A 23,903-nucleotide genomic window follows, 5' to 3' on the forward strand; every position below is an offset into this window, starting at 1 on the left:
TGTATAAGAATCCAGGAAAGATAGTCTGAATCTTTCCCTACAACCTGGGAAACACTAAGAGAATCTGGATTTAGTTAGCATGGCCGCCCATGGACACCAGGGCAGGTTAGAAGGCTAAGAAGTCATTTAATGTGGGTGCCCACAGAGACCCTAGATTATTTCTTGTTTTCATCTTCACTCAAGGTCAGAGAGTCTGAGCTTGTTTTTCAGCCCCCCCAAAAGGCTGCATAATAGGATGCTTTGGCCAACTGTGTGGTTACCAGGTGTCTTATACTTCAAAGCCTAATTACAACATGCTTTGCCATAAGGCGTGGTCACCAGGTGTCTTGAGTACTAAGGAGGTGTTTACAGTTAACTGTACTTTGTACCTTGAACCGTGATGTCCTTGAAGGGGAGAGGTCTTTTCACCCCTCCTCTTTGTTTTGTGTATTTACAGGCTGTGAGCAATAAAACTCCTGTTTGTAGTATTGACCCAGAAAGCTCCCACAGCCATCTTGTGTCTCTGTCTTTTTCTTCATCTATGGCTCTATTTCATAGCTATCACTTCCCAATTCCACACACCCCCCCTTTAGAACTGTTCAACTGGTCAAAGAGTGTAGCAGGGTCCTATGTGGTTATTCCCTTTTGGGGAGGGGGACAAGTAGGTGCAGAGTCAACAACACAGACTCTGGGAGAATGTCAAAACAACAAGCACAGTTTATTCAGGAAAAAGCAAGCCTTCTATACCCTTTACCCCACCTTGAGGGGAAGTCTGATGAATATGCATCTGGTTTGATATGGCTTCCTCTCATTGGTCCAGGTCATCTCCAGATCATGTTTCAGCTGCTGTTTGTTAAGGCCCTTAGGCAGACCCAGGTTGACTCTCTGAAAATATGGGGGTTTTGTTTGTTTGTTTGTTTTTGATTTTTTGAGACAGGATTTCTCTGTGTAGCCTTGGTTAGCCTTGAACTCACAGAGATCCACCTGCCTCTGCCTCCTGAGTGCTGGGATTAATGGAGTGTGCCACCACCACCCAACAAAACTATCTTTTTTACTTGTTTAGGCCAGCTGGCCCTCAAGCCTGTTAGGGATAAATCATCTCACAGAGCAGGACTTGACAAATAAAGTTCCTGAACTTGTGGCTCTCTGAATACAGGGAAATCCAGTGATGGAACATTGAAGATGAAGAGAAGATGAAGGGAATACTCTGGGTGTCAAAAGTGCAAGTGGAGTGAGGAAACTCAGGAGTAAAATTGTAAGTATGGGGCAGAGTACCAATAGACCATCATTTGTGCATTAGCTTGGAGATAATTTGAAAGCCTGGAGAGTTAAGGTAGAGCAGCAAGAAATACAGAAATTTTTAGAGGTTGTAGAGGAGCTGTGTCCTTAGTGTTCTGACTAAGGGATCTTGCATGCAAACTTATGGGTGTGGTGATGTTTTATTTGTGCTCTAACAATAAAGCTTGCCTGAGGATCAGAGGACAGAGTCAGCCACTGTATTAAAGATGGAGGCCAGGCAGTGGGAGCACAAGCCTTAAATCTTAGCATAACGGAGGCAGAGATTCATCTGGATCTCTGTGAGTTCAAGGCCACACTGGGAACAGAGCCAAGTGTGGTGGCACATGCTTTTAACCCCAGCACTAGTTAACCATAGAGGCATTTCTTCAAACACAGATTCCAAGTACATTCTATAGAGTATGGTACATTGTGGCAAAGCTTTGGCCTTCAAGTTGGTTTCCACTCTGGAGGTCACACTCAAATATTTGACAGACTCACAGTCAACATCCCTCTTCATAGATATAAAGCACACAATGTGCATCAAAATTAATTCCTTTTTCCTTGGAAACAAGATGAATAAATAATTATGAACATATTGTGCATTCTTTTCCATTATAATACAACAAAATTATCTGGGATATGTAAACAACCTAAAAAAGTGGCAAAAATGGATATTTTCTACAAAGGGAGAGTAAAATCTCTGCCCAAAATTATGTGTGCTTGCTGTTTTATTTTTAAGACACTTGCTCACTATGTCAAATGAAACAAAATTAAAATGAGATATTGTTACTGCTTCTAACTCCTGCACCAGGAGAAATAATTTTGAGATTGGAACCAACCCTTGCCTTTGGAGTAGTCACACTGAATCATTGATAGTGGTTTAGCTCTGGATGATGAGTAACTATTTGCCTATTCAACTTCCCAAAAAGGAAAAGTTCATAACTGTTCAAATGATTGTAATGAAAAATTGATTTTTGTCAACAAAATGCACAAAGTTGTACAGGTAACAACCGTAAGTTCTGGATCACAGGGTTAGGAAGGACACAAAGGAGACATCTAGTAACCTTACCTGATTTCTGTCATTTTGAATTCCTCAAATCCATCTCAGTCTGTATTATTAATGAATCAATATTAATCTGACAAAAAGTGGCATTGTTCTTATTTTGAATAGGAGGCTCAAACAATGACTTGGACACAAAACTGGCACTCTCTTGGGCCAATCAGAGAGGAAATCTCTTTGATGGATAGAGTTGAGTGTGATGTTGGCATTTTATACAAATGAGAGCTTCCTTCCTAGGCCAATCCTAGGTATGCTGCTTTGGGTCAATTTTATTGTTAAAGTCCTCTTGCTTCCTAGTGACCTTTGATGCTCTAACATGGAAACAGGTTGGCAGAGTGAAAATAAGACTTTTTGTGAAAGATATTAGGAAAGCTGTCCACATGAGTTTTATTAATACTTAAAATATTGATTTATGGGTTGTCTTAGTTAGGGTTTCAATTGCTGTGCAGGGACACCATGGCCAGTGTAACTCTCATTGCTAGCAAAGGTAGCACAAGTCTTTAATACCAACACTCAGAAGGCAGAAGAGTTTAAAGACACCCTAGTCTACAAAGCATTTTCCAGACCAGCCAGGATTCACTGTGAAACCTTCTCTCAGAAAAAAAATCCTACAGTCGGTTTGCAAAAATACAAAATTTATAGTACTAGCAAGAACATCTAGAAAAGGAAGATGATGAAGCAAAGACATATTGCAACTACGAGATTCATTCTGTGGGGAGTTCTATGCAAGATAATTTTAAGTGAAAAAGATAATACAAACTGGTATATGCACAAAACAATTTAATTTTAAAGGACTATTGATGTATAGTCATACTTTGTTTTAAGCAGTAAAACATGATCACTTTCTTTTTCTTTATATTGGTCGTATTCAAGATAAAATAAAATGAGCTCCCTGTTTTAGGAAGAGTGCTATCTCCTGGTTCTATGTGAGCCAAGTCTTAAAACAGTATTATTTCATCATTCTCTATAGAACAGAACGTCTCTGTTTAAACATTGGGAGAACATACAAATGTTTTTCAAGTTTGTGGATCAATAAGAACTTCCTGCTTGGCACTAAGCTCAAAAGGTAGAGCCCCCAAATCACTAGAGGATGAAGGGAGGAGAAGATGCTTAAATACTGGGGCCTGGCTGCTCTGGGCAGCTGGTGAGTTGATTCCCAGACAACATGAAGGCTCTCCTCTCTCTGGGGTTCCTCCTGCTTTCTGTCAATGTCCAAGCCAAGGTCTTTGAGCGATGTGAGTTAGCCAAAGTTATGAAAACACAAGGACTGGATGGCTTTGCGGGAATCAGCCTGGCCCACTGTAAGTCTCCTCGTCTTGACCCCTCCATACAATCACCCTCTACAGAACAGGTACAAGGAAGCTATCAGTGAGCAGAGAGGGAGCTGGAGTCAATAGTTTTTAGAATTCCTGCCTGTTTGACTAGTTTGATTAAAAACATCAGCGTTCATCATTTCCATCAGAGATGCTGAAGTAAGGGCATGGGAGAGGACATCTTCCCAGGCTAAGGCAATAGGACCTGAGGTGTTCATGGAGAGTCACTGGTTTTTCCAGTTGTTTCAGACTCAATAGCCCACAGGGGGTGAGAAAAGATGGGAGGACTCACTCATTCAGAACTTGAGTTCTGAGAGCCTGGAGTGACTGGGATCTGTCTTCATTTCTCTGACCTTGGTATGGACCTTTTGAGAAAAAAAAATTCAAACCTTTTGAACTTCCTATGCAAGGTAGAGGGATCTTATTCTCCCAAGTTGCTGCTAAAGTGAGGTTTTCTGAAGCTGAGTATGAAGTGACTTGGTACTCTTCTTCACTCTGGGAAGGTCTTTCTTTTTGCACAATGGAAGAGGTGAATGAGAAAAATTGTTCATGGCCTATGCCATCTATGTCCTTGTAACTAGTGTGCTTTTCAGATTCGATGAAGGTGGTTACTACTCAATAACTGTCCATGAATGAGTGAGTAGATAATGTATGTCGGGTGGATGAATGGATGGATGGATGGATGGGTGGGTGGGTGGATGGATGGATGGATGGATGGATGGATGGATGGATGGATGGGTGGGTGGAATGATTTTGCAGAATGGCCTTTCTTGTTCTAATGTTCTCACTCTCAATATTCTTATCAGCCATTTGTGATGGTACACACTCCTGAAATCCAAGTAAGAGATGGCATGTTCTGTGCCAAAGTTGTATCCACAGTGACACAGAGAAGAAAAAGAATTCTAACAAAACATACAAATTCACATTGGTTATAAGAACATACCTCTGAGGAAATCCTTATTTTTCTAATAGGAACGTTTTATTAGCATGTGTCTTTGATACTAATTTATAAAATCCACCTAACTACTATTTGTGTTTCTATTTTAGGCAGAGGTATCTCCAGAATAGATGAGGGAGGGAAAAGCAGTGAAGAAACAGCTATTTTATTTTGGGGAGGAGGGGCCATGGTGTCAGTGTAGAGCTCTGACCGGCCTGGAACTTGCTATGTCTCCAGGCTGGTCTCAAACCCACACAGAATCTCTGGCCTCTGCTTATGGACTGCTTGGAACAAAAGAGAGCACCACTGTGACCAGTCAATCTATTGAGTGTTTTAAAATGACCTTATCTCATTTATTATCAGTGAAAAATGATTTGTCCTCAAAGAGATTCTCTTTGGGGCTTTTGAAAAATTTCACTTGCTAACTGCGTACATCAATTTGAACTCCTTGAAAGGGACAGGCAGGACGATCACTTAAGACAAGAGACTACACTAGGAAACACAGCCAAACCCAGCATGAACTAGTGGGAGAATATTTTATAATTTAATCATATGGTTGTACTTATAACATAAATCACTTGTGAAATACAGCCAGATCCAAGAGCTAATTTTGGTTTCCAATATAAATCATTTGCTGTTGCTGCTTATTGATGAATTTTCTTTTTCTTTTTAGGGGTATGTATGGCTCAGCATGAAAGTCACTTAAACACACTGCTTAAAAAGAACTTTGGAGGCCGACCCACCGTCTATGGGATATTTCAGTTCAGTAGCGAATTCGCCTGTGATGATGGCCAAATGCCAAAAGAGCGGAATCAGTGTGGGATGCCCTGCAGCGGTAAGACAACGTGGGCTCAGAGGGATAGCCAACAACCCACCTGCTCTCATGTGCAAGAGCAGAGACTCTGTGCAGGAGACATCACTGAAGGAAGCATGAGGAACCAGGGGAGACTGGACTGTTAGAAAGTCATTGCTATTCACATCAACGTTAGCCAAGGAAGACATTAGGCTTCGAGCATGGCTTGGCAATAGAATGCCCTGCCTACCAATCAGAGGGCCCCTAGTTCCACCTCCAAAATCCTAAATGAATAAACAAAATAAACAGAGGCTGGCCAGGTAGCTCAGACAGAAAGTCCCCAATGCCAAGGTTTGACCCTCAGCACCCACATAACAGCTGAGTTTGGTGACACGCATTTGTAAGACCAGCACTGGGGAATCTGAGACAGCAGATCCATGGGGCTCACTGGCCAATCAGATAGGCTGATCTGTAAGCCAGTTCTGATGGCAGACCCTGCATCAAAAACAGTGTGGACTGCTTCTAGGGAACAGCTCCTGGTGTGTCCTCTGACTTCTACACACACACACATATCTGTGCAGGTTCCCTGGTGCACAGACCAGCACACACAGACACTAACGTTAAATTAATAGAAAACAGGAAGTAAAGAGCTGGTGTCATTACAACTTTGTGGGATCTTTTTAACCTATACTGACATGCACTCACCCATATACAGACCCATAATTGAAATTAAAAAAATAAACATTTTTGACAAGTTGTCATTTTATAACATATGAAAATTTCTGGAATATATACTAATTAATGGTAAGTGGGCTTATTGGTGTTTTGTCCTGGAGATTACCATTCTAGCTGCTTACTTAAGAGTAGTTATGGAAATTGCCATAGGGTCATTTATGACTGAATGAATTTTATTATGAAGATTTCTAATATATACAAATGAACATGTTACTATAGTAAAATCTATATGACAAGGTACCACTAAACAACTGCCATTTAGTCCAACTGGCTTCTATATGTATGTACTGATGTACTGCTTTAGGATAATGCTCATGTACACTGTAAAGATTTGTCACTGGAATTGGTTTAATAAAATGTTGATTGGCCCATAGCCAGGCAGGAAGTATAGGTGGAGTGAACAGATTAGGAGAATTCTGGGAAGAGGAAGGGCAGAGTCAGGAGTCACCAGCAGAATACAGAGAAAGCAAGATGTCAAGGCAGAACTGAGAAAAGGTACCAAGCCACGTGGCTAAACATAGATAAGAATTATGGATTTCGTTAAGTATAAGATCTAGTCAGTAATAAGCCTGAGCTAATGGCTGAGCATTTATAACGAATATAATCTTCTGTGTGGTAATTTGGGAAGCGACTGCTGGGTGTTTGGGAGTTGTTGGTGGAACAGAAACTTCCGCCTACAATGTGCTTTTTGTCTGGAGGGGTTTTAGAGTGAGTTACTAATGTCAAGTTCTGTTGTTAAACTCCTTTGCTTGCATGTCCAAATGATCTAATTCTTAGATTGAAATTTTCTGATCTAACAAAATAACACAGATTCGTGTATTTGAGATGAAACTTATTTTTAACAAGAAACAAACAAACAAGGTTCACATCAGGATTGTGGTCTGGGATGGGAGAACTTGTGCTCACCCGGGGAGAGAAGTAATAGGTAATTTTTAGTGCATGAATTAAATTGGTCAATGGTGTTCTATTTTTCCAGTGTGGGAATTGAACCCAAGACTTGCTACATTTTTGTCAAGCACTCTAAACAGTGAGCTATTAATTTCTGCTTTGTTAAATTTGGTGGTGAAAATTTTTCAGGAGAAAAAAGATGGTGGAACACTCTTGGTAGCCTGCTTAGCCTATCTTTAAATCCATTGTGAACACCCATCTGCAGTCATTGAAAGGTATTAGAAACTACAAGCAAAAAGGAACATCACTCCCAGTTTGAGTGCTCAGGGAGTTGATGTAACTGGAAACTTGGGAAAATACTCTTCTAGACTGGAAATCTTTGCTGCAGGTCCATGTAAAGTTTTATCATCCACATATGTACTCCCATAAAAAGTATAGATTTTACATTTATTACACAAATTAAATTATACTTGCACAGCTTCATGATATGGTTATTACTCAAAACTACATCAACAGTAATGAAGTTACCTGAATTCTCATTTTAAAGAGTGTATAAAATTATAGTAACAATACTCTGTATGTTGAAAATACCACTCTTAAATCTTGAGTTTTAAAGCACCTGGCTGCTTCCATGTTACCAATTATAAATTTCCACGAAGAAATTTATTCCCACAAGGCTTGTGCATTGTTTTCTTTCTTAAAGTATTCATTTATCTTTATGTGTGTGGGTATTCTGCCTGCAGGGAGGACTGTGTATCACATGCATGCCTTCTACCTGTGGAAGCCAGAAGAGGGCTTCATCTGGAACTGGAGTTACAGACAGTTGAGAGCTGTAATGTGGGTTCTGGGAATCAAGTCCTTTGGAAGAGCATCCAGTGCTCTTAGCCACTGAGCCATCTGTCCAGCACCTGTTTTACTTTAGAATAAATTCCACTGGTAGACCTGGGTGACAGTTCTGGCTTGTTCTATTTCCCAGTGTGAGAACAAAGAGGAACTTCCCTCATGGTAGCTGACAGTCCCACATCCTCCAGTGACCCCTCATGACTTCAGTGTGTTCTTTACTTTTTATCAGTGTCGGAATCCTAAGAAAACTCGACACTCAAGTATATCCCAAGCCCCCAGGGACTTTATAAATGGGAAATAAAATGAGTTACACAATGTCACCTGCATAGAATCAAGAAAGACTGTTTGCAATAATCACAGATGCAGGGACACTTGCAAAATAATTTCCTGCATGCACTGCTCAGCGTCACAGAAGAAAGCAAGCTGGATCTGAACTGAAAATGGCTTCTGTAACAGTCCTTGTCCTTCTTCACCCCTGTCTTTCAGATTTGCTCTTGGATGACATCACTCAAGCCATAAAATGTGCGAAGACAGTTGTGAAGAGTCCAGAAGACATGAAAATATGGTATGTTGGAACTCTGGAATGGGAACTGCTGGTTCTGTTGATAAGTGTGGTGAGTCTTTCTAAGACCCAAGTGTTATTCTGAGCACTGTGGGTACAGCTGGGGCCTTTCACTCCATCATTAGGTTTAGAGAATTTCTCCAGATTCTGAGAATTCCCACACACGACTGCTTCCATGTTAGGCCACCGGACTATTTGTTTCATCAGTTAACAGTTCTGTGCCCATGATGTCACAGTGACATTGAGCATGCTGTGCTCTTCCCAGGGTTTGGAGAGGATCAAACAGCCTTGTAGACACAGCTCCACCAGTCAGTAGCAGCTTCTGGGTGCAGCTGTAGCCTGGGTTTCACACTGGATCTTGGCCCAGAACACAAACTCCATTAGTGTCACTGTTACACTATTTCCCCTCTGTAACTCCAGTTCCAGATGAAGCCCTCTTCTGGCTTCCACAGGTAGAAGGCATGCATGTGATACACAGTCCTCCCTGCAGGCAGAATACCCACACACATAAAGATAACAGAATACTTTAAGAAAGAAAACAATGCACAAGCCTTGTGGGAATAATATTATTTGAGAATATGTGTGACAGAGGACACAATTCTAACCATTTCACCCTGTCTCACTCTCCTCCACAGGTCAGCTTGGACAAGACACTGTCAACATGAAGATGTCTCCCAGTACATTAAAAACTGTGGAGTCTAACCGCCCCGTGCCTCCACCTCAGCTCATTCTGTCTCTTTCTCACTATAGAAGTAGTTATGGGAAAGGTCACACTTCCTTGGTTTCCCCTTTAGACAAGCAGGCTTTTATCAGAAACAGGAGCAACATGGAGACTGTTTCCTAAGAGGCTTAATGCTGACTAATATGTTCACTGTTTTAGGGAAAGCCTCCATTTTTCAGTTAGCCAATGGGGCAGATGCTGGTGACAGTGATCTAGCATTGAGTGTCACACAAGTCTCTGTACATCAGCTCTTCACCTACGAAGTAATTCACATTAAGTTTCATTGGAATTAGTCTTCATTTCCCCACTGTTGGATAGACATACAACAAATATGTAAGGAGACAGTAGATCTTGGGTAAAATGGCAGCTGTGTAAGCTCCCAGGCCTTGTGTGGGCTCAGCACCCAGACAGTAAAGAAGAGCCACTGTGTGGGGCAAGGTGGGATTTTAAGGGAACATAATTCTTTTTTTTTTTTTTTGTGATATATATTTTTTATTTTACAATACCATTCAGTTCTACATATCAGCCATGGGTTCCCCTATTCTCCCCCCTCCCACGCCCTCCCCTTACCCCCAGCCCACCCTCCATTCCCACCTCCTCCAGGACAAGTCCTCCCCCGAGGACTGTGATCAACTTGGTAGACTCAGTCCAGGGAGGTCCAGTCCCTTCCTCCCAGACTAAGCCAAGTGTCCCTGCATAAGTTCCTGGTTTCAAACAGCCAATTCATGCAATGAGCACAGGACTTGGTCCCACTGCCTAGATGCCTCCCAAACTGATCAAGCCAATCAACTGTCTCACCTATTCAGAGGGCCTGATCCAGCTGGGAGCCCCTCAGCCTTTAGTTCATAGTTCCTGTGTTTCTATTCATTTGGCTATTTTTTTTCAATAATTGAGTAAAACTGAAATTTATTATATGTTAAGGGAACATAATTCTGAGTGGATACAACTGAGACTGCTTCAACTCAGAAATTTGTCATGAAATGTGTGGCCTTTCAAAAAAGTATTTTCTTAGAGCTGGCCCATTTATACTCCTTGCAAGTAAATTCTCAACTCATGTCAGTCTGTGTTAACCCTTGAGGGAATGATCCATACCTCTAGCTGATCATGAGATATTCAGGACAGATTGTTCTCTATGCTAGCCCTTAACTTTCTTAAAGTAGCTTTATGCATATCAACTAACTCTGAGACAGATGAGCTTGTATCAGCAAAATTAAGCACATTATGAAAAACTACAAATAGCCATTAAATGATTTCAATGCACAATGATTGTCTTTGTTTACTCTCATATGCTGTCTGTGGGGAAATTGTTTATATATTGGTTAAAAAAAAATCATCATGTCATTCTTAATAGGGTCTATGTCCTCACCTACACTTAGCCAGTACCTACATCTTCACCTATACATAACGATAGCTTACACACTCACCCACACATACCATTTTGTAATCCTCATCTACACATAGCCTGTGCCTACATCCTCACCTACACATATCCTGTTCATATATCCTCCTCCTCACATAACCACCTGGATGTTTCGGGGGTAAAATTCAAAACCAAGCTGACCAAATCCCTTGTCCCTAACAGGCCCTTGACAAAGTGAACCATTTCTTACTCCAGAGTCTGCTCTGGTCCAGCCTCATCCTCCACACACTCCTACTTCTCAGGCCCTTTGCTGGCTCTAGGATTGTGACTTCTTTTCTCAGTGTGGGAATGCTCTGGACTGGATCCCCTACTGACTTTACATTTATTTTTGATGTATTTATTCATTGGCTATTCTCCGACCCTTGATGCACTTATTCAACTATTAACCCTGATCTGAAAACATCAAGTTTTAATGCCAGAAGCAGCCAGGTGGCATTAATGGTGCATGTCTTTAATCCCAGCATTTGGGAGGCAGAGGCTGGTGGATCTCCATGAGTTACAGCCTAACCTCATCTACTAAACATGTTCCAGGGCAGTTAGGGCTGTTACCCAGAGAAACCAGGTCTCAAAAATCAAAATCAAAACAAACAGAATTTTTTTAATGCCAGACGCAATCAGCTGGTGCTGTGAGAATTTCCATGTTCTGTTTCTCATGTGTGAAAACCCCTGTCACTCTGCGGCCTTCCACCCAGTACATGAGTCCTCACCGGCTCCAGGGCATCCATTCCAGGGTATACTACACACCTCCCAGTCACTTAGGCCGAGTCAGGCATCATCCTCACCATGGCAGTATCTGAGGGATCCGGTGACAGTATTTCTTAGTTTAGTTGGCAGAATTCAGTGATAATCCTGTCTTTGCAGTTGTTAGTCTCTCACTCTGCTGGATTCAATAATTAAACTCTGTCATGGGAAATCAGGCAGGGGAAGGCCTAATGCATGTGGGGAGCAGCTGTGGTTTCCAACCCCTGATCTAACCCTCAGAACTAGACCAACAGTGCCTGGCACGTGGTTTGCTACCCTAGAATGCACTCGACACCTCCGCTCTATTCGGGTTCAGAGCACCTCTGAGTGGTGAGGTGATGACATTCTTTTAAAACTACCAGCGGTTCCCCACCTAAGAGTTTCCAGGGATCTTAAGAACCCCATAGTCAGAAAACAGGGAGGTGCCTCCTTCCAAGCCTGGGGTCCTGAGTTCAAACCCAGCGTGCACATGATGGATGGGAAAATGAACTCCTGCAAGTTGTTGTCTGGTGTTCACCAGAGCACCACAGGACACAAATCAATGTGCACACACAAACACACACACACACACACACACACACAGAGAGAGAGAGAGAGAGAGAGAGAGAGAGAGAGAGAGAGAGAGAGAGAGATTTTTTTAAAAATTTTGCTTTCATATATGTCTGTGTATCAGGAGCATGTCCGGGACACCAGCATCCAAGAACAAGTAATGGATCCCATAGATCTGGAGTTTAGATGGCTATGAGCTGCATGTAGGTGCTGAGAATCGAACCTGAGTCCTCTGGAAGAGCATTCACTGTTTATTTCCAACATGTCATCTCTCCAAAATCTTCATTTTTTTTTTTTAGAAAAACATCAGATGAGCTTTTACTCTTTTATAATCATAAGTGAGATGTCACATGGTGATTACTACTAACAAGAAGCTGTCCTTCAGAGGTAGGAGGTTTCATCTTGAGCCTGTCCCATGCCAAGGGTAGTCAATTCATGACCAATACTCTGTGCACCCACATGCTGTCCAGGGGAGGGCTTTTCCCATTGCTCTGGGCCCCAAAAAGAAGAGAGATATACAATTAATCTCAGTCCTTTTAGCAAAGGTGATCTCGTTTATGAGCACAGTGGTGGTTTTAATGAAATACCCTCCCTAAGTTGAATACTTGCTCCCAAGTGGGTGGTTGCTTGGGGGAGGACTGGGAGGTGTGGCCTTGCTGAAGGAAGGGTGTCCCTTGGGGTAGGCTTTGGACCCACACCACTTCAAGTGAGTGCTTTCTGCCTACTCCTTGTGGATTGAGATTCAGTCCTCAGCTGATGCTCCAGCTACCTGCCCTCATGCCTTTGCTCTGCCATCGTGGATTCTAACCCTCTGTACAGTAAACCAAATTTAATTCTGTTTTATAAGTTCTCTTGGCCACGGTATATCACAGCAACAGAAAAGTTACTAATACAAACACTTTCTCTGTTCATTTTTCATAGTCCTCCTGCACCTCTGATCTCTCTGGGGGCATTCATTCTAATTCTATCTTCCTTTTTATTGTTTGATTTCCTCTTGATCTCTTCTCTTCTATTTGGTTACTTCGGATAGTGGCTTCCATCCAGTATCTGGTGATCTTTGGTTGGTTGTATAAAACCTTAAGCACTAAGGAACTGAAAGTCCAATCTGTGCTCAGGGTGAAGTGGCACCAGATGGAGTTGAGCAGGGCTGGCATTCCTACCATGAGTCCAAACATTGGCATCACTGGGCATTTTCTCTTGCTTTAGTGGTTTATCTCAGGGAAGATTCCTACTGGCTCCTGCCTGGGAGAAAATTGTGTCATGGAGGAAGACACGCTGGTTGACAGTGAGAGCCTTGTGGGCTGACACCTGTTATCCTCAGGCCTGTGATGATGAGAGGGGAAGATTGTCAGGAATTCAAGGCCAGCATGGAATACAAAATGAACTCCAGCATAGTCTGTGCTTCAGGGTGAATCCTGTCGCAAAACACCACGTTGAGCCTAAATAGATGACCAGACAGTTCAGAGCACTGGCTCCTCTTCCAGAGGACACAGCTTCCCAGCACCACATGGTAGCTCACAACCGTAACTCCACTCCAGGGATCTCACACCCTTTCCTGGCCTCCATAAGATCAGGCACACATGGGGTACACAAACATACATGCAAGCTAAAATGCCTGTACTCATAAAATAAAAATAATAATTACACATAGAAAAGCATTCCATTTGTTGTCTCCTCTGTATCAGCAAATGAAAACTTTATTTGAAAAACACCCCCAGCCTCCTGAGATGATCACTTTTAAAGGTTGCACGTAGTTAGGTTTATGTGTTTGGTTCAGTTTTAGTTTTGAAGTCCTATTGCTCTATGGTGACACTTTATGTTTTAACATGGAGAGGAGAGGCAAGGCATGGAGTAAAGGAGCTAGGAATGATGTCCACAGGAGTCTCAGCGATAACAGAAATACAAATAGAACAGTAGCAATGAAAACACTCTAGAGGAGACACTGGCTAAGCATTGTGATACCATGGGACCCAGCCTTCTAGAGAACAAGGACATGCAGCAGGTCCTTTGGGGGAAACACACATGAAGTGATTCAATTAAAAATCAATGCAAAAGCCGGGCGGTGGTGGCGCACGCCTTTAATCCCAGCACTCGGGAGGCAGAGCCAGGCGGATCTCTGTGAGTTCGAGGCCAGCCTGGGCTACCAAGTGAGTCCCAGGAAAGGCGCAAAGCTACACAGAGAAACCCTGTCTCAAAAAACCAAAAAAAAAAAAAAATCAATGCAAAATGGTGGATGCACACAGAACAATTTGATATGAAGGAGTGTGGGTGAAAAGTAGTTGCTGGTTTTAACTGTAAATATTAGTTGTGTTTTTTTCTTTTAGTTGTTTAACTTTATAATAAAATGGAAGAAAAACCCACTTTCAGAAAGAGAACTCTCTCTCCATTCTTAATGAGCCACATCTTTAAGCCCTTTAAAATAAATACTGTGCACTTACTGCTGGACCACCAGAACATCGTTCATCAAACTTGCAAAAACGGAAGCAAAAAGGCAGAAATCAGAACTGTAGAAGCTTCCTCCTTTGCACACAACTCAAAAATTGGAGGCCACAGCTGCTGGAGAAAAGAGGAACTTGGAGGCTGCTTAAATAGCAGGCTTGCCTTCTCCACTCAGCCTGCAGCAGATCCAGCTTCCAGGTCAACATGAAGGCTCTCCTCTCTCTTGGGCTCCTCCTGCTTTCTGTCACTGTCCAGGCCAAGGTGTACAAGCATTGTGAGTTGGTTACACTTCTGAAAAGCCATGGAATGGATGGCTACAGGGGACTCAACATGACAAACTGTAAGTCTCCTTGAACCCACCCACCCCCAGCACCCAGATAATCACCCTCTGAAAAACAGGAACAAGGAAGAGATCAGTGAGCAGAGAGGGGTCTGGGGTCAATAATCTTTAAGATTCCTGTGTGTTTGACTAGTTTGATTAAAAACATCAGCGTTCATCTTTTCCATCAGAGATACTGCAGTGAGGACACGGGAGGGGACATCTTCCCAGGCTAAGGCAATAGGACCTGAGGTGTTCATGGAGAGTCACTAGGTTTTCCAGTTGTTTCAGACTCAATAGCCCACAGGGGGTGAGAAAAGATGGGAGGACTCACTCATTCAGAACTTGAGTTCTGAGAGCCTGGAGTGACTGGGATCTGTCTTCATTTCTCTGACCATGGTATGGAAACTTTGGAGAGAAAAATTTCACAGTTTTTGAACTTTTCTGCAGGTCAAAGTTATCTTAATTCCCCCTAGCTGCTGCTGAAATGAGGTTGTGGTTGTTTAAATTCAACTGGCCTCCATCACCTCATAGGGAGTGTCACTAATAGGAAGTGTGACTTGGTTGGACGTGTTATGGCCTTGTTAGAGGAGTTGTTTCAATGTGGGCTTGAGCTTTGAGAAATCCTCTCATCACCATACCATTTATTGAGTGTCTCAGTCAATTTCCCGTTGCCTGCAAGATTTAGAACTCTCAGCTACTCCTCCAGCACCAAGTCTGCCTGAATGCTGCCATGCTCCTCACCGTGATGATAATGGGCTGAACTGTAAGAGATCCACTGTCAGTTAAATGTTTTCTTTATAAGAGTTGCCATGGTCATGGTGTCTCTTCACAGCAATAATAACCCTAAGAGAGACAACACTATATCCAATCAGGGGAACCTGTATCATCTACCATGAAGGCAGTGGTATAATCAAGACCTTCAGAAGCATCTCTGGTATTACTCTGCAAAATGTGAGCAAGCTAGAATTTGAAAGCTGCTCCTGGTGAGCATGTGGGAGGTTTGGACATATGTAATCAAAGTTTCTGGTGAGTTGTTGGCACTTAAGAGTAAACTGCTTACCTCAAGAGTAAGTATAATCATCTAAGAAGTGTAATAAAGTTTCAGAGGACCTCTGTCTTGGCTAGGGTTATTGTTGCTATGAGGAGACACCATGACTGTATCCACTCTTATAAAGAAAACATGTAATTGGGGGTGGATTGTTTACAGTTTCAGAGGTTCAGTCCACTCTCATCATGACAGGGAGTGTGGCGGCATGCAGGCAGACATGGTCCTGGAGCTCAGAGACCCACATCTTGCAGACAACAGGAAGTCAACTGGCTGTCACACTGAGGGACACTTCAGAAAAAGAGACCTCAAAGCCTGCCCCATAGTGACCCACTTCCTCCAACAAGGCAACACTTCCTAATAGTGTGACTCCCTTTGGGGGCCATTTTCTTTCAAACCACCACAGAGGTCAGATTCTTGATTTGCCCCTTGCCAGCTCTCATTTGCAGAGAGACAGAGACCTTGGGGATGTCATCCCAGGCCTTATGTTCCTTAAGCCTCAAAGCAGCCTCCTTGGTCTCCTTGTAACCTTCAGCCCTGTCTCCAACCACCTGAGGCAGTTCAGGGACTCCTTCAATACAATGACCTTTAGACCTCACCCAAGGGGGGCAGACTGAGGCAGTCAGCCAAGGCAGAGCAGAGGGCATTCCACTTTGAGGTGATGTTCATTCTATGGTACAAAAGGCCAAGGTTTTGGTTGGTGAAAATGTAGGAACTCTCAACACATATTTCTAAAGACATCCTGGCCAGAAAGGTGGATCCCACCAACTCTGGGAGTTTGGTCTATGTTTCTGGCAATACCCAACAAGGTCTGATAATTGGTAATTCCCGACAGCATAGGGCTGCCTGTTGTCTTTGCACAAGTTGATGTGAGCAGATTCACACTATCTGGTCCAATCAGAGCTATGAACACATCTGACTAAGGGACATTTTTTTCCAGATGATGTCCCCTTTTGAGAGGACACCTGTTGAGGGGAGGGGCACATGCCACGGTGGGGAGAGAAAGAAATGTTTCTTACAACATGGATGCTTCCAAAGGAAAAGGAAGTACCTGGCACTTTGTTTTAACTGTGGAAAACCTATTCTTGTTTATTCTTGGTACAAGTTGATTTGTTCTCAAAGGGATTCTCTTTGGGGCAATTGAAAATCACTTGCTGACTGGGTAGATCAATTCCACCTACTTGAAAGACAGAGGGAAGAGAATCACTTGAGACCAGAGGCTACACTGAGCAATACAGCCACACCTGACCTGAATTAGTGATAGAATATTTTAAAATGTAGTCATGTGATTGTGCTTATAAAGTAAATCACCTGTAAAATATAGCCAACTCAAGGAGCTAATTTTGGTGTCCAATATAAATCATTGCTGCTACTGCATATTGATGGGCATACTTTTTCTTTTTAGGGGTGTGTTTGGCTCAGATGTAAGCAATTATAACACACAAACTACAAACTACAACCCTGGGGACCAAAGCACCGACTATGGGATATTTCAGATCAATAGCTGATACTGGTGTAATGATGACAAAACCCTGAGAGCAGTGAATGCCTGTGGGATCCCCTGCAGTGGTAAGACAAGGCTGGTTAGAGGGATAGCAAACAACCCCTGCTCTTATGTGCAAGAGCTGATATTCTGTGCAGGAGGCATCACTGAAGGAAGCATGAGGAACCTGGGGAGACTGTCTGGACTGATAGAAAGTCATCGTTATTCACATCAGAGTTAGCCAAGGAAGACATTAGGATTAGGGCACAGCTTCGTGATAGAATGCCCTGCCTACCAATCAGAGGGCCCTTGATTCCACCTCTAAAATCACTGAATGAATAGTCAATATAAACAGAGGCTGGTCAGGTAGCTCAGACAGAAGAGTCTCCTAAGGGTTGACCCTCAGCACCCACATAAAATCTGAGTTTGCTGACATGCATTTGTAGGTCCAGCACTGGGGAGTCTGAGACAGGCAGATCCATAGGGCTCACTGGCCAATCAGGGTAGACTAATCTGTAAGCCAGTTCCAGTGTTTCTGGGAGCTGGAGAGATGGCTCAGTAGTTAAAAGCACATGATGCTCTTGCAGAGGCCCTGGTTTCAGTTCCCAGCAGCCACATGGCCACTTATAATCATCTATAACTCCAGTTCAAAAGATGTGGCATTCTTTCCTGGCTTCTGTGGGTTCCAGGTATGCATGTAATGACCAGACATATGTGCAGGCAAACAGTCATATACATATAATGAAAATAAAGAGATCTTTGACTAGGCAGTGATGATACACACTTTTAATCCCAGCACTCCAGAGGCAGAGGCAGGTAGCTCTCCAAGTTCAAATGCAGCCTGGCCTACATAGCAAGATCCTAGGACAGTCAGGGATACCCTTAGAAATAAATAAATAAATAAATAAATAAATAAATAAATAAATAAATAAATAAAAGTAACAAAAAAATGAAGAAAGTTTCTGGAATAATCTACTAGAGAATTATAAGTGGCTTATTGGTGATTTGTCCTGAAGATTTCCATTCTAGTCATTTAAATAGGGATTGTTAGGAATATTGGTGCAGAGTCATTTTTAACTGAATGAATTTTATCATAAATATTTCTAACATATACAAATGAAGATATTACTATAATAAATACCACATGACAGTGTGCCACTAAGTCACTAGTATTTTGTCCAACTGACTTATATGTGTATGTATTGATGTAATGCATGTGTTGAGAGATTTTAGAGTGGATTACTAGTATTAAATTTTGTTTATAAACTCTTTAGTATGTATGTTCTGTAGCAGGAATCTTAGAATGTCGTATTAATAAAATCAAACCTGAGGCCAGTTATTGGGGTGAAATGCTGGATGGTCAGAGAGACAGAACAAACCACAGCTAACCTCACCTGGCCAACTTCTCAGCTGGTCTTGTTTCCTCAGACTGGAAGATTCTGTGTCCTCATCCCAATGGCTCTCAGCTGAATTGCTGCTCTGAAAGCCTGAAGCTTAACCAGGCCAAATGCTTAACCAGTCAAATGCTTCTAGTTTCTGGTCCTTACACCTTATATACCTTTCTGCTTTCTACCTGGGATAAAGGCTTGCTTTCTGGGATTAAAGGCGTGATGAGTCACCATGCCTGTCTGTATCCTTGAACACATGGATTTCTGCCTCTGGAATGCTAGTATTTAAGGTGTGCTACCATTGCCTATCCTTTATGTTTAATATTGTGGCTGCTCTGTCTCTGACCCCAGATAAGTTTATTAGCATGCACAATATTTTGGGGAACACAATACCACAAAGTTCAATAAATCTAATTCTTAGATGGACATTTGTAGGCATAGTTTCTGTTGGGACCACCAGCTCCACAATAAATGCACAGAGACTTAATATTAATTATAAATGCTCAGCCAGTGAGTGGCTCAGGCTTGTTACCAGTTAACTCTTACAACTTAAACATCTCTTTCCAGAAGTCTACATTCTGCCATGTGGCATTACCTCTCTTTCATCTTGCACCTCCTGTTTCCTCTCTGTGTCTGGCTGGAAACTCCTCTGACTCTGCCCTTCTTCCCAGCATCCTTAGTCTGGTTCTCCCACCTAACCTTTATCCTTTCTAGCTATTGGCCAGGCAGCTTCTTTATTACCAATCACAGTGACATATATTCACACAGTGTGAAGGAATATTCCTCAGTCGTCATCTCATCTACCAAAATAACATAGATTTATGTATTTAAGATGAAATTTATTTAACAAGGAACAAATAAGGTTCATTTCAGGATTGAAGTCTGGGATGGTAGGACTTGAACACATGCCATGATGGGAATAATATATAATTTTTAATGCATGCATCAAGTTGATCAATGTTGTTCTATTTTTTCCAGTGTTGGAATTGAACACAAGACTTGCTACATTTTAGTCAAGCACTCTAAACAGTGAAGTATTAATTCCTAAATGTTAAATTTGGTGATGAAATTTTTTCAGGAGAACAAAGATGATGGAACACTCTGTTAAGCCACTTAGCCTATCTTTAAAAACATTGTGTTTGGGGCTAGAGTGATGCCTCAGAGGATAAGAGCACTGACTGCTCTTCCAGAGGTCCTGAGTTCAATTCCCAGCAACCACATGGTGGCTTGCAACCATCTGTAATGAGATCTGGTGCCCTCTTCTGGCCTGCAGTCATACATGCTGTATACATAATAAATAAATAAATCTTTAAAAAAACAAAAACAAAAACAAAAAACAAAACATGTTTAAAACCATTGACCCATCTGCAGTCATTGAAAGGTATTAGAAACTACAAGCAAAGAGGAACATCACTCCCACTTTGAGTGCTCAGAGAGTTGATGTAACTTGAAACCTTTGGAATATATTCTTCTAGACTATGAATCTATGCTGTAGGTTCATGTAAAGTTATATCATTCACATACGTACTCACTTTACAACATATACAGATTTTACATTTTTACACAAATTAAATTATACTTACACAGATTCATGATATAGTTCTTATTTAAAACATTATTCATAGCAACAAATAATGACCTGAATTATCATTTTAAAGAATGAATATAATTGCAGTAGCAATACTCTGTATGTTGAAAATACAATTCTTGAGTCTTAAAGCACCTGAGTGCTTCCATTTTACTGATTATGAACTGCTACGAAGACCTTTATTCCTACAAGGCTTGTGCATTGTTTTCTTTCAAGTATTCATTTATCTTTCTGTGTGTGGGTGTTTTGCCTGCATATTGGACTTGTATGACTAGTATCTGTTGATTGAGAAGAGGGCTTGATCTTGTAACTGGAGATATCGATAGCTGAGAGCTGCCATGTGTCCTCTGGAAGAGCATCCAGTGCTCTTAGCCACTGAGCTATCTGTGTAGCTCCTGATTTTCTTTAGGATAAATTCCACTGGAAGACCCAGGTGACAGTCCCAGAATATTCTATTTCCCAGTGTGATAACAAAGAGGAACTTCCCTCATTGTAGCTGACAACCCCATAGCCTCCAGTGACCCCTCAGGACTTCAATGTGTTCTTTACTTTTTAATCTGTGCTGGAATCCTAAGAACACTCTACACTCAAGTATATCCCAACCTCCCAGGGACTTTATAAATGAGAAATAAAATGAATTACACCATGTCACCTGCATAGAATCAAGAAAGGCTGTCTGCAATAATCACAGATGCAGGGACACTTGCAAAATAATTTTTTGTATGTTGCTCAGAGTCACAAAAGAAAGCTGGCTGGATCTGAACTGAAAATGGCTTCTGTAACAGTCCTTGTCCTTCCTCACCCCTGTCTTTCAGCTTTGCTCAAGGATGACATCACTCCAGCCATGCATTGTGCAAAGAGGGTTGTGAGGGATCCATAAGGCATTAGAGCATGGTATGTTGGAACTCTGGAATGGGAACTGCTGGTTCTGTGGATAAGTGTGGTGAGTCTTTCTAAGACTCAAGTGTTATTCTGAGCACTGTGGGTACAGCTGGGGCCTTTCACTCCATCATTAGGGTAGAGAATTTCTCCAGATTCTGAGAATTTCCACACACCGATGCTTCCTTCTCAGGCCCCCAGACTATTTGTATCACCAGTTAACTGTTTTGTGCCCATGATGTCACAGTAACATTGAGCATGCTGTGCTCTGCCCAGGGTTTGGAGAGGATCAAACAGCCATGTAGACACAGCTCCACCAGTCAGTAGCAGGTTCTGGGTGCAGCTGTAGCCTGGGTTTCACACTGGATCTTGGCCCAGAACACAAACTCCATTGGTGTCACTGTTACACTATTTCCCTCACAGGTTTGAGAATGTGTGTGACAGATGAGACAATTTTAACCATTTCACCCTGTCTCACTCTCCTCCACAAGTCAGCTTGGACAAGACACTGTCAAAACAGAGATGTCTCCGAGTACATTAAAAACTGTGGAGTCAAACCGCCCTGTGCCTCCACCTCAGCTCACTCTGTCTCTTTGTCGCCATAGAAGTAGTTATGGGAAAGGTCACACTTCCTCGGTTTCCCCTTTAGACAAGCAGGCTTTTATCAGAAACAGGAGCAACATGGAGACTGTTTCCTAAGAGGCTTAATGCTGACTAATGTGATCACTGTTGTATGGAAAGCCTCCATTTTTCAGTTAGCCAATGGGGCAGATGCTGGTGACAGTGATCTAGCATTTAGTGTCACACACGTCTCTGTACATCAGCTCTTCACCTATGAAGTAATTCACGTTAAGTTTCATCGGAGTTAGTCTCTATCTCCCCACTGTTGGATAGAGATACAGCAAATATGTAAGGAGACAGTAGATCTTGGGTAAAATGACAGCTGTGTGAGCTCCCAGGATTTGTGTGGGCTCAGCACCCAGACAGTGAAGAAGAGCCACTGTGTGGGGCAAGGTGGGTTTTTAAGGATTTATGGTTAGAACAAGATTCTGAGTGGATAGAGTGAGACTTCTCAACTCAGAAACTTGTCATGAAATGTGACTGTAGCCGAAGATTTCTCCAGTCCTGCCTGGCCCACGGTCAGGACAAATCTCTCTCACCTGCGGGTTCTGCAGCCGCTCAGACCAACTGACTAAACACACAGAGACTTATATTGTTTACAAACTGTACGGCCGTGGTAGGCTTTTATATATATATTTTTATTTTACAATACCATTCAGTTCTACATATCAGCCATGGGTTCCCCTATTCTCCCCCCTTCCACGCCCTCCCCTTACCCCCAGCCCACCCTCCATTCCCACCTCCTCCAGGACAAGTCCTCCCCCGAGGACTGTGATCAACTTGGTAGAATCAGTCCAGGGAGGTCCAGTCCCTTCCTCCCAGACTGAGCCAAGTGTCCCTGCATAAGTTCCTGGTTTCAAACAGCCAACTCATGCAATGAGCACAGGACTTGGTCCCACTGCCTAGATGCCTCCCAAACTGATCAAGCCAATCAACTGTCTCACCTATTCAGAGGGCCTGATCCAGCTGGGAGCCCCTCAGCCTTTGGTTCATAGTTCATGTGTTTCCATTCATTTGGCTATTTTTTTCAATAATTGAGTAAAACTGAAATTTATTATAAGCCACAGTCGTCCTAGGGACCTCCATGCTATATATATAGCCTCTATGGTTCTATGGGTTGTGGTCTGATTATTCATTTTATATCTAGAATCCACCAATGAGTGAGTACATACCATAACTGTCTTTCTGGGTTTGGGTTACCTCACTCAGGATGATTTTCTCTAGTTCCATCCATTTGCCTGCAAATTTCATGCTTTCATTGTTTTTCTCTGCTGAGTAGTACTCCATTGTGTATATGTACCACATTTTTTTCATCCATTCTTCCGTTGATGGGCATCTAGGTTGTTTCCAGGTTCTGGCTATTACAAATAGTGCTGCTATGAACATAGCTGAGCATGTATCTTTATGGTATGAATCAGCATTCTTTGGGTATATGCCCAAGAGTGGGATGGCTGGGTCTTGAGGTAGTTCGATTCCTAATTTTCTGAGATACCGCCATACTGATTTCCACAGTGGTTGTACAAGTTTACATTCCCACCAACAGTGGAGGAGTGTTCCCTTTGCTCCACATCCTCTCCAACATTGGTTGTCATTGGTGTTTTTGATCTTAGCCATTCTAACAGGTGTAAGGTGGTATCTCAGAGTCGTTTTGATTTGCATTTCTCTGATGATTAAGGATGTTGAGCATTTCTTTAAATGTCTTTCAGCCATTTGTAGTTCTTGTTTTGTGAATTCTCTGTTTAGCTCTTTAGCCCATTTTTTAATTGGACTGTTCAGTGCTTTGATGTCTAGTTTCTTGAGTTCTTTATATATTGTGGAGATCAATCCTCTGTCAGATGTGGGGTTGGTGAAGATCTTTTCCCAATCTGTTGGCTGTCTTTTTGTCTTATTGACTGTGTCTTTTGCCCTGCAAAAGCTTCTCAGTTTTGAGAGGTCCCATTTATTAATGGTTGTGCTCAGGGTCTGTGCTGTCGGTGTTTTATTTAGGAAATGGTCTCCGGTGCCAATGCGTTCAAGAGTGCTTCCTATTTTCTTTTCTATTAGGTTTAGTGTAACTGGATTTATGTTTAGGTCTTTGATCCACTTGGACTTGAGTTTTGTGCATGGTGATAGATATGGATCTATTTGTAATCTTTTACATATTGACATCCAGTTATGCCAGCACCATTTGTTGAAGATACTTTCTTTGTTCCATTGTATAGTTTTGTCTCCTTTGTCAAAAACCAGGTGTTCATATGTGCATGGATTAATGTCAGGGTCTTCAATTCGATTCCATTGGTCCGTATGTCGGTTTTTATACCAGTACCAAGCTGTTTTTAT

The 23,903-nt window shown here is 42.2% G+C and overlaps 2 protein-coding genes across 2 annotated transcripts in view; both read left to right on the forward strand.

The window, feature by feature from the left end:
- The first annotated feature begins 3,482 nt into the window (after window positions 1–3,482).
- LOC114699022 (lysozyme C-1-like) lies at window positions 3,483–9,090 on the forward strand. Its single transcript, XM_028877933.1, has 4 exons — window positions 3,483–3,618; window positions 5,241–5,402; window positions 8,313–8,391; window positions 9,024–9,090. Exons 1-4 carry the CDS (start codon window positions 3,483–3,485, stop codon window positions 9,088–9,090), a joined length of 444 nt encoding a protein of 147 aa, XP_028733766.1.
- Window positions 9,091–14,444: 5,354 nt separating this feature from the next.
- LOC114699051 (putative lysozyme C-2) overlaps window positions 14,445–23,903 on the forward strand; it is a 32,263-nt gene continuing 22,804 nt past the window's right edge. Inside the window, exon 1 of the mRNA XM_037196746.1 lies at window positions 14,445–14,598. Coding sequence (XP_037052641.1) covers window positions 14,463–14,598 — 136 coding nt within the window. The 5' untranslated portion in view covers window positions 14,445–14,462. The remainder of the gene's footprint in view (window positions 14,599–23,903) is intronic.

Source organism: Peromyscus leucopus, chromosome 18, assembly GCF_004664715.2.
Source record: "Peromyscus leucopus breed LL Stock chromosome 18, UCI_PerLeu_2.1, whole genome shotgun sequence".
Classification (NCBI taxonomy): Eukaryota; Metazoa; Chordata; class Mammalia; order Rodentia; family Cricetidae; genus Peromyscus; species Peromyscus leucopus.

Bases quoted from the DNA above. Each gene is read 5' to 3' on its own strand.
- LOC114699022 (XM_028877933.1), top strand. From the start codon at position 3,483: ATGAAGGCTCTCCTCTCTCTGGGGTTCCTCCTGCTTTCTGTCAATGTC. The intron at 3,619-5,240 runs GTAAGTCTCCTC...TTTTCTTTTTAG, and splicing joins GGGAATCAGCCTGGCCCACT to GGGTATGTATGGCTCAGCAT. The intron at 5,403-8,312 runs GTAAGACAACGT...CCTGTCTTTCAG, and splicing joins GTGTGGGATGCCCTGCAGCG to ATTTGCTCTTGGATGACATC.